Consider the following 11,006-nt stretch of genomic DNA (forward strand, 5'->3'; position numbering starts at 1 on the left):
CAACGCAACCTCACCACGAAGTTACGCAAAACGCTTAACCGAAAGGTAAACAAAAGGCAAACGGCAACAATCAATTTGTTTGCACATTCAATTCTCAGCAGCCAAAATGTGGGCGCACGAGTAATGACCGAGCTAAGCTGACAATTACCAGTTCGTCATGGCGATTTGTTGGGCGGCATTAAGCCAAACGGCTTGTCCACGGTACGCACATAGCGCTCCAGCTCTTTCTAGCTGTTGTTGTTTTTATAGATAGATTTTCCAATGTACGCAGTTAGTTTCGATTCTCGATTTGCAGTGCTGAAAGCAGAAAATGACACCTTTAGACCGTGAAACATCGTGGTTGGCGGACGCTTTGGCAGTTGACGGGAAACAGTCGCTTCAAACGGTTCGGCGTACGCACACTCAAAGTCGTAATAGTCGGTGACTGACAAAAGCAGTGCGAATTCGGCGTGTTTGTTTCGTTACGGTTTCTAATTGTTACAAATCGACAATTCACCAGAAATTTCAGGTGCAAAATCGCATCCGATTACGGCAGACACCTCGCAGTCCGACGACGCTACCACCCACCACCGTCTTCCATACACATCTTCTTGAAATGGAGAATATTGTCTGCTATGCTTTGGCCACGTGGCTGCTGTTGTTGTGGATTTACTTTTTGTGGTCACGTAGACGCTTTTATCGTGTGGCCTGGCAGTTGCCTGGTCCTGTGGGTTTGCCATTCATTGGTTTGGGATTGCAAATGATGCATCCAGAGAGTAAGTATACGTGCTCTTAAGCGGCGTCATAAAAATTAAGTAAAATAAATCTATCGTCTGATATAAAGCAGCTTTGCTAAGTTGTATGTAAGAAAAATTGTCATTTTCTCACCATCGTGAGCAACTTCGTTAGAGTTTGGGTTCGATCAGAGATAAAAAAAATCGAAACCGTTTCGGTACTCGTTGTGAACTTCTGATATAAAAAAAAACCTTGTTAGACTAAGTTATTGAAATGTTAAACAATATCCTGAACCTAATAATCGACACACAAATGTAGCAATTCTTCACGACTGTTCAGGAAGTTCGTTGAATCAATAATATTTAAAGAACAAAGACGGTTTATAATAGAGTTAACAACAGCGCGTTAGTCGTTTCTTCTTTTCGCAATTTGGTGCCAATTACCATTACCAAGTGCAACCATGTCCTTCTACACCTGATCTCTTCAATGGAGTGGCGATCTTCCTCTTCTTCAGCTTCCCCCGGTGGGTGCTGCGTTGAATACTTTATGAGCCAGAGTGTTTTCATCCATTCGGACGACATGGCCTAGACTAGGCTACGGTGAGCCGCTTGTCTCTTAATTCGCTGAACTTTGTCAATGTCATCGCATAACTCGTACAGCTCATCGTTTCATTGAATGCCGAACCGTTGCTAATACGCAAAGGACTATAAATCTTCTGCAGAACCTTTCTCTCGAAAACTCTGCCTCTGCCTCTGCACAATATAGTAGGACTGGAATAATGAGTAACTTATAGAGTTTGGTCTTTGTTCGTGGAGAGAGGACTTTACTTCTCAATTGCCTACTCTGTCCGAAGTAGCACCTGTTGGCAAGAATTATTCTGTGTTGGATCTCGAGGCTGACATTGTTGTTGGTGTTAATACTGGTTCCAAGATAGACGCAGAAATTTTGTACGAAATTATGACTGCCAACAGTTACCTGGGAGCCAAGTCGCGAGTCTGACTACTGTTGGTTTGATGACAGGAGGTATTTCGTCTTGCCCTCGTTCGCCCATTTGACTCATTTGCTTCGCTTCCTTATCCAGTCTGGAGAAAGTAGAACTAACGGCGCGGTTGTTGAGGTCATTGATATCAATATCACTCTTATAAAAGATTGTGCCTTCTTGATTTAGCTCCGTACCTCGATTTAATTAGTCACACGTTAGGGAGTCACCTTGTTTCGAACGGCTTGGGGAGGTCTTTCCCGATCCTGACGGAGTTTCGGTATTTCTCCACGTCAGTTTACACAGCCGTATTATTTTTGCGGGGATACCAAATTCAGACGTAGCGGCATAAAGGCAGCTTCTTTTCGTGCTATCAAAAGAAAGACCTAGTAAAAAGAAATTGATTATTTTTCCGATAGAATGGCTTTTGTAACGTTTCGCTTGTATAAGTGCGATCGGGATACTATATGGCGTTATAATTATTTGGGAATAAAAACTAAAATTCTCAGACACTTATTTTTTTTACGGTTTTAAAATGTGAATAATACCTATGGTTCTGATATTATAATAGCCAATCATCCGGAATTTCGGTGTGATCGAGTCCGGTAATTTGGAAGTCAAGTTGCACCACGCTCGGGAAGGCCAATTGTAAAAAATGTCGATAAAAATAATGGACATATTCGAGACCGATTGACATATAAACACGGTTTCGATTGCATAACGGCTAAACTATGTCCAAAAACCTGTAGGGATCATTTAAATAAAGGTGCATACAAAATTAGCCCAAGAAAACCTCGTAGGCAAAACTTTCATCCCTGAACCGCTACCGAATCGCAACAAAATCGATTCATTTCTGAAGCATAAAGTTACTGGTGATGAAGAATGAGGTAGTTACAACAACGATAAGCAAAAGCGGTCGTTGTCAAAGCGTAGTGAACCGACCGTAGGGAAACGGTGTCCAAGTCATCTTGGACCATCTAGAACATTTTGTTATATTTTAGGTGAAATTGGCTGAGAATAATCTACTATGATCTGATCCCTTAAGACCAAACTCTTAATTCTGACCTTTATTGTCAACAATTGAATCGTATTTATGACACCGAATTAATGGTTCGCCAGAAACTTGAGAAGCGTATCTTAGTCCGGAACTCGAACCAATTGATCTCTACTTTTCCTGTCTATGACGAATGTATGTTAGACGTAAATTATTTTCTAAAACAGTTTTCACTGATCCTTACGATATTCCAACGATTCCAGCAAGATCGCTGACTGTTAATCGTCGATTCTCAGTCACCAATTCCTTTGTTGATGTCCGTCCTGGACGTCATTTATAATTGTAAACCACTAGATGTAGATCCCATATAATTCAAGCTTTTTAAAACAAGTGGTTTGGTTGGCGACGGTTTTTGACAAGTCGAGTTTGGGCTGTGTTTGTCAGTCCAAGGTAGAGTGCTAGTCCGAACAACACGATCGTCCTCTTAACTATGGATCTCATTTGTAAATTCTAGTGGGGGCCGAGTTTTTGTTAGATTCGCTTTGCAAGCTTCCCTCTTCACTTTGAAGTAAAGTCTCTGCCTATGCTCAGATGCGCGAGAACCAACTTTTGTGTTGCCATTCCCAGCAATGTAGCTGAAGCTCAGATCTTCAGTGATGACAGTTTTCGTGACTATATAATCTCACTTAATCACTTATTTTAACTGTTGTTCTTAATTATACGGAAAGGAAAGGAAACTTTTCGTAAGCCTACGGTATAATAAAAATATGTGAGTGTTATAAAAATCTTCTTCTCGGAATCCGAGAAGAAACTTGTCACCTAGCAAGAGAATAAACATTCAGAGCGTATACCCTCAAGTTTTAATTCCTAATTTGTTGCATTTCGATGGCTTAAGTCACCTACCTTTCCATCGACTCCCAATTAAACCACTTGGTTAATTGACGCTGTCCATCTTAGATCCCGAGATGGCCCTATAGAAAATCTGTTTCTATTAGCTTTGAGCCAAGGTCTTCGTATTTCGCTTAGGAAAGGCGCTCGCTCAACTAAGGGAAAGTAATAAGTGTACATATGTATATACATATATTATTTCTCCCAAGAAATTATTAAATTATTAAAACTTATTTTTATACTCACACCAACTGGCCTTGACCATAAATAAATGCGTGCTATATTGTCGTTCTTGTTTTTGTATATGTTTACGGTTACTTTCAGCTTTCTTGCAGTATATGGAACACACATCGGAACGGTATACGACACCATTTATTTCATGGATGGGCACAAGTTGTTTTCTTTACGTTAATGACCCGGAAACAGTGGAAACGATTTTCAATTCACCGCACTGCACAAACAAAGGCGAACTCTATCGTTTTCTGGCTGCAGCAATTGGCGACGGGCTCTTCACGTCCAGCTGTGAGTACAAATAAATAAGACATTTAGCCCCCACATACTCGCATACAGAGTTGCACGTACTAAAATGAACTAATGGCTAGACCGTGACAACACTTAGCCTCTGACGCACGCCTCGGCACATAAACACCCACAAACTTTTCGGCCATTTTAACTATTATTTGTGAAATTGATTTGGGTCAGTCAAAGAATGTGTCAAAGTCATGTTCATAATGACCCTCGGTGCGACAGACGTAAATAATTGTGTATATATTTTTTGTTAAGTACTCACAAGTTGTTTTCCCCCAAGTCATTTTGCTCACTCTCTTTTAGCGCACCGCTGGAGCAAGCATCGCCGCCTCATCAATCCAGCTTTTAGCCGCCAAATTATCAACAACTTCCTGCCCATTTTCAATGCGGAAGCCGATGTGATGCTGAGCAAATTCACCGCCTTAGCCACGACCGGAACACAGTTGGAAATCTACGAGATGTTGAAACGTAACGTTTTGGAGGCAGCTTGTCGTAAGTGTCGTAATTATGAATTGCTGCTGTGCGGCAACGAAGCGTTTAATATGTTTTCTATTCTTGGTTCCTCATTTGTCTATTTAACTGTGAAATGAATTGTATAGAGACGACAATGGGTAAACGCATGAATTTCGAAAACGAAGGTTCGGCGCACATCTTCGAGGCCTACAATGGGTAAGCGTTAAAGGAAGATAAAAAAAATGTACCATGAAGCGAAGACTGTGCATAAAATATGTAAAAGTTTTAAGAATGTTTAAAACTTCCAACTCCGAGCTCTTTTGTGTGAGAAACAGAAAGCATATAACTAGTTAAAGTGGAGCAGTATACTTAAACTAAGAAAATATACGGACAAAACCTTTAAGAGGCGTGAATTAAGATTTGTCGTATTGTAGATTAATTTCCAAACCATTCCATAACCTACTAATAATACTAATAATGGGTATCAAAAGCTTCGGACGGATTTTGAACCGACAGTCCGTGCAGTTCCTTGGCAATGCCGGACACTATAAAGCAATTAAATACTTACTTTTTGTTTATTCCAGAAGGCCGAACATTTCAGATCCAAGAATGTTGTTGAAATGAGTGTCTTCTGAAAAATTTTGAAATCATTTATGATTTTCCTTCAAGAGTAATTCAATCTCGAATTCATCTCGTTTTTCTGGGAAGCATTTTGGCTGGCTTGGAGGAAGGCGACGAGCCAGTCGTTCTTCTTTTCGCTGTTTGGGGCGAATTGGAGATTCCAAGTGTAGTCAGGTCCTTCTCGACCTGATCTTTCTAACGCAGTAGATTTCTCATATCTGCGCAAAGGACCATACATCTTCCGCAGAACCTTTCTCTCAAAAGTTGTTAATCTCATCAGTTGTTGTCATCGTCCATGCCTCTACACCATATAGTAGGACTGGTATGATGAGTGACTTGTAGAGATTGGTTTTAATTCGTCGAGAGAGGACCTTACTCCCCAATTTCCATTACCCTTGCCGGCCGGCTTCGCCTCACGCATTTCGGCGTCTCGCTTCTATCTTTAACTCTCGGTATCTGTCCCATCTCGCACGTGTTGTGATCGATTGTAACGTTACGAGGTGGGTAGTCTGTATACTCACCACTGCGACACGGCACTCATCATGCTACCAGCTGCTCTTTTGCCTTATACCGAGTTTCTGACGCGTGCTGTCAGAGAAGAGCGAGTGCAAGTCGAGTAGAAAATCGTAAAAGAGTCTTGAACAATCCTTATACATATTTGTTAATGTGCATTTTTGCTGCACAGAGGGCGGGTATGTATCTTGTCTGCAACAAGATTGTGGTCGAGTCAATGTTAGGACCTCGGAGCGTTCGCACGTGTAAAACATTGGAAACGTCTCTTCCATCTATCACAACATGATCGATCTGGTTGGTGGCTTTTCGATCCGGAGGTAGCTTGATGAATTTTTATACTTGTGTAATGGAATCTAGTACTTCATAAAACCATATTTCGGGTCCCGGTGAAGTCGATCAGCCTCAACTCATTTGGGGATGTTTCATCATGCTGGCTGTATTTACCGACCGTTGTGCCAAATATTCCTTTATTGCCCACCAAGTACGATTTTGACATCGTGGCGGGGGCAGCTCTCCTAGGACATCTTTGGTCACTTCCTCCTTCCCTTCCGGCGATATGTTGAAGAACTTCATTTTGATACGGAATGTGGCTAGATGTTCATCCACCGGGGTGAGTGCCAAGACTCGGCGACGAAGTCTTCTTCCCATCTCGGATCCCACACCGAATTTGCGCTCTTTTATATGACCACTGTAGTAAATGCCACAAGCAGATACTCGTCTCAGTCCTTGTCTTGTCCATCGCACTTCTTGGACGGCGATCATGTCAGACTTTACTCTTACGAGGACATCAACCAGCTGGGCAGCGGCACCTTTCCAATTAAGGGACCGGACATTCCAAGAGTATGTCCTTAAATCGTAATCCTTAATACGTTTGCCATGATCTTCATGAAAAGGCGGGTCTCTTGTCCGAGTTGTTTCCTTTTTATTTGGGGCTTTGATTACATGGTGGGTCCCAAAACCAGCGCACAACTCTGGGGAGGAATGGTTCGCCTTTTCACTCCAGCTCGCCTTCAAACGGATGTTCTTTGGCTACCCAGGAGATACTTGGTCTAAGTTCGGAACTTTGCAGACTCTAAAAAATATATATGAGCTGTGTATATAAATGTCTACGTTCGTCTGTCTGTAGTACCTCGGTTCAAGAGATCCCGCTCTGAAATCTTTTCACTACAAGAAGCTGATCATTGGTTGGAACCGCCGACATCGGTTCACTACAGCATATAACTGAACGATCAAAATCAAATTCTTGCAAGGAAAATTTTTTTATTTGTACTGGACTCTTAACGTTTTTTCGCAACAAAATGTTCCCACTTTGTTCCACAGTGCTTTTCATGTGCTACCGACAGCTTTGCCGTCTCAATTGTTTCACGCTATTCCGACTCATTTGCCAGTTGTGCTTTCAATGTCGTTTCAAAAGTTTCGCTTTTGTCTGCATTAAATGCCCACAGACATACCATACACACGCACCCACATGCACTCGTTTTTCTTTAATTTTATTTCTTTTTCATCGCTTCTTTTCACTTAACACTTAACTAACCTAATATGTATGTATGTTCATATGTATATAGCATAACCGAGGTGTGTGTGCGCCGCATGTTGTCGCCCTGGCTTTATCCGGATGTGCTCTATCGCCACTCGTCGCAGTTCGTGCGCCAGCAGCAGGTCGTTCAAGTGCTCTTCAGCTTCATTGATAGTGTAAGTTATGCAGACACACACTCATATAAAGAAACTATTCACACTCGCGCTCATTACTTGGCGACTGGGTGGAAGTCTGCTCATCTCATCAACTATTAAAGTGATTGTTCCTTTGACGCTTGCGGCTAATTTCTTTTAATTCCGTTTTTCTTCTTCCTCTCCTTTTTCTCTAGTTGCTGCAGCGCAAAAATAATAAATCAGTTGCAAATGGCATAGGGCAACAACAAGCGCAACAACACGCATCAATGAATGTAAAGAAAAGTGAAAATTGCTCAGAGTCTGCTAATGAGAATGAGTGTATAAGTGGGAGAAAGCATATAAGTGGCAAAGTGGGTGTGGATGCAGTAACGGATGTGAATGCGGATGCTTCAGCGGCCATACGGAAGTCGAAAGCCATATTTGTGGAGCAAGTTCGTACGCATGTGGAGCAAGGTCAACTGTCATGGGAGGATGTGCGCGCCGAGGCAAATGTCATCATAGCGGCGGTGAGTAGCAATAATAGCGGTAACTTTGGATTCCGGAAAAATAATTATTTTAGGAGCCTTACAACAAAAGTCAGATGTTTTCTCTTAGTTCCTCTTTTGACTATGAGGATCAACCTTTCTTCCTAATTTACACATATTGGGCTCTAGGTTAGATTATGTTAAGAGCTCGATCCTAACAGGGAGCTCACTTGGACAACTTAGAACGTCGCTCCGTTGTGCTACCTAAAACTCCTATATAATTGATCATAACACCCTTACAACTCGAAAAGCGGTTTGAGCCTATCGCAAATTTTTTGAGACGGCTAATGTCAGTTTCGTTTCCTGGTTCGCCGGTGACAAAACTACCGATATGTGGTCTTCCATCTCCACCCTCCTTCATAGAACTTTGGCAACTAGCGTCGAACAAGATTTTTACCGCATAAGCGCTTATTAGACAATGTCCAGTAAGAAACTCTTCGATGGCGGCGAGATAAACTTTGCTAAGAGCAAGTAGTTCAGTAGATCTTCGTTTTAGTATAAGCCAAAAGGATCTTGCAGTTTAAGAGGAGCGGTTCGTTGACCTGTTAAGCACATGCGAGGTCCACTGGACCTGAATTCAAGATGACAACGAAGATCCAAAGAAAGAGGCTGTACTTCGTAGCAGTACATCTACCGTCACCTTAATACCTTCCACTTATGCTTCAAAAACCCTAGAGGGGTCCTGTAGCTTGAAGCTAAGATTGGCGGAGAACTCCTTGCAGAATCCTTCCTAGCTTCGGCCCATCCGTGAAAAAGCTCATCCGTGAAAAAGCTCAATAATTTCGGCGCGTCCTGCATATGCCGCTAACATCCACGGGTGCTATGTGTAAAACGGCAGTTGGAGAAGTACCATACCCTGCGGGGTGCTCCTGTTAACCTTTCGGGATGTCTTCGCATTCCACTCCGCCACGACTGTTCTGTGCCAGAGAAGACTAAATATAAAGTGTTTGAGGTTCGATTCTTCTTTTCGAGAGCTTTCACCACAGGCTCCAACCGCACTTTGTTAAAGGCCACCTCGATGTCGAGAAAGGTACCTACAGCAAATTCCTTGTGCTCCCTCCAGCCATGACACTACGTCGTGCAAAGTAGTGCCGACCGGCCAACCATTGATGTAAACATGCTGGGCTTTTAACAGTTTACCCATCGGTATTCTACTTCAAATATACAGATCCATGAGTCTCCCCAACGTTTTCAAAAGAAACGGAGACTGGCTAATGGGCCTCGGCACTGGCATGAGATCTCTTTCTGGCCTGCTGTAGAAACTCAACCTTAACCAGTCTCCAGGCATTCGGAACATAGTTTAATTTCACAAGATATGACATTAGCACCCGGACACTTGAAAGGCTTTGACTTAGTAGTTCTAAAAGAAAAAGCAGAGTACTCAATACTAGGCATATTCCGAAAAATATACACGAATCCGATTTATTTCATAGAAACCAGTTAGTCTTGAAACCAATAATACTTCTAAGCACGATATGTATGAAGCTCACTGCTTCTCTTGGTTCTACGTAGCCGAAGCGGACACGGATTTTCACGGAGTAAAAAATCATTTTAGGAATATTTTATCCAACTTCAACAGGAATAACAACGGTAGTTGAGAAACACCGCCAGTTTGATACTCTTACTTTTTAATTTTTTTTTCAAGTAACCTTCTCAATCTTCTCTTTCTTTATTTCTATTTTCTAGACCTTCGAAACCACTTCGACAGCGCTATATATCGTTTGCTTGTGTCTCGCCATGCATCCCGAATACCAAGAAAAACTATACGACGAACTCAGCACAATCTTCCCAGAAAATGCATCACCAGACGTAGACTATGAGCACCTGGAGCGTATGCCTTACACCGAGATGATCATCAACGAAGCGCTACGTCTCTACGCACCCGTACCGATGGTGCTACGTAGCGCAGCCGATGATTTTCGTCTACGTAATGGCGTTCTGATACCGCGTGGCACACAAATCGGTATCGACATTTACAACATGCAACGCGATGAACGTATTTGGGGACCAGATGCGAAACACTTCAAACCGGAGGCACACTTCGGACCGAATGCGACAAAACGACATGCATTCGGTTTTATACCCTTCACAAAAGGTTTACGCATGTGTATCGGTTATCGTTATGCACTGATGCTGATGAAGGTGTTCGTGGCGAAGATATTCCGACAATACCGTTTAAAGACCGAAGCAACACTCGATCAGCTGATCGTCAAGGGTACCATATCGTTGAAATTGGCCGAATATCCGTTGTGTCAGCTGGAGGCGCGTAGCAGTTGAGGGGTTGGGTTTATTATTAGATTTTACAGAGAACGATTGGCATGCGGGAACAATAAATAAAAGTGAGAGAGAGAGAGAGAGAGAGGAAAGCTTGGCGCTCTGAACGCCTTAGTTGAAAACAAAAATGTACAAATTTGTTTTTTTTTTTGGTTTTTTATTAATAATATTTATTTATTTTTAATCAAAATTGTTAAAATTGTTGTTATCCGTTATCTGTTTGTTTTTGTAATATTCACAAGCTGCTTTTCCTTACGGCTACTCCTACATTTGCGCTTAGCGTTTACTTTCTTACAATATGTATGTATATTTTTTAATTTTGGATTTTTCATTTTTGTTTTCTTGATTTTTTTTAATTTCTTAATTTTTTTTTTTGTTTTTTGTGGACTTTTCTGCTTTAGTTTGCGTTTGTATGCGCCTAGTGCACAACACTTGAGGCCCGTGAGTAAGTATTAGTGTGTGTGCACAATTTTCCAATGTGAATTGTTGTTGTAGATTAACTATTTATAATTGATAATTTTTACTTGTAAGTTCAATTATTTTATAATTAAATTTTGTTCGATATTGTTTCTGCTAATAACGACTATTTCGGTTAGTTTCACTACGTTGATTGAATGAATTTTATTTAATTCTCAATTCAATTTAAATTTTTCTTCACTTACACTACTATTTTATTATTAATTTTGTTTAAAAAATAAAATTTAATGAAAATCAATTCATTTTTTTAGAAGTCAATTTTTTCCTACAGTTTGGTTAAGTGTTTGGTGAATTTGGGCGAGTTTATGGTAGTTTGCGCTTAGATATTTCTTTATTAAAGTAAAAAAGTTTTCAAGCCTTTCCTGCAGCT

The 11,006-nt window shown here is 41.3% G+C and overlaps 1 protein-coding gene across 1 annotated transcript; it reads left to right on the forward strand.

Annotated features, from left to right (window-relative positions):
• Nucleotides 1–371: 371 nt before the first annotated feature.
• Nucleotides 372–11,006, forward strand: LOC120776450 (probable cytochrome P450 313b1). The gene is made up of 7 exons (XM_040107111.1): nucleotides 372–755; nucleotides 3,900–4,097; nucleotides 4,407–4,595; nucleotides 4,703–4,772; nucleotides 7,256–7,382; nucleotides 7,556–7,867; nucleotides 9,572–11,006. Exons 1-7 carry the CDS (start codon nucleotides 596–598, stop codon nucleotides 10,160–10,162), a joined length of 1,647 nt encoding a protein of 548 aa, XP_039963045.1. The 5' UTR covers nucleotides 372–595; the 3' UTR covers nucleotides 10,163–11,006.

Source organism: Bactrocera tryoni, chromosome 1 (assembly GCF_016617805.1).
Source record: "Bactrocera tryoni isolate S06 chromosome 1, CSIRO_BtryS06_freeze2, whole genome shotgun sequence".
Classification (NCBI taxonomy): domain Eukaryota; kingdom Metazoa; phylum Arthropoda; class Insecta; order Diptera; family Tephritidae; genus Bactrocera; species Bactrocera tryoni.

What these genes read in the sequence shown, in the direction of transcription:
- LOC120776450 (XM_040107111.1), top strand. Translation starts at nt 596, where the DNA reads ATGGAGAATATTGTCTGCTATGCTTTGGCCACGTGGCTGCTGTTGTTG. An exon ending in CGGGCTCTTCACGTCCAGCT is followed by an intron (nt 4,098 to 4,406) that starts GTGAGTACAAAT and finishes ACTCTCTTTTAG; the next exon opens with CGCACCGCTGGAGCAAGCAT. An exon ending in TCTTCAGCTTCATTGATAGT is followed by an intron (nt 7,383 to 7,555) that starts GTAAGTTATGCA and finishes CTTTTTCTCTAG; the next exon opens with TTGCTGCAGCGCAAAAATAA.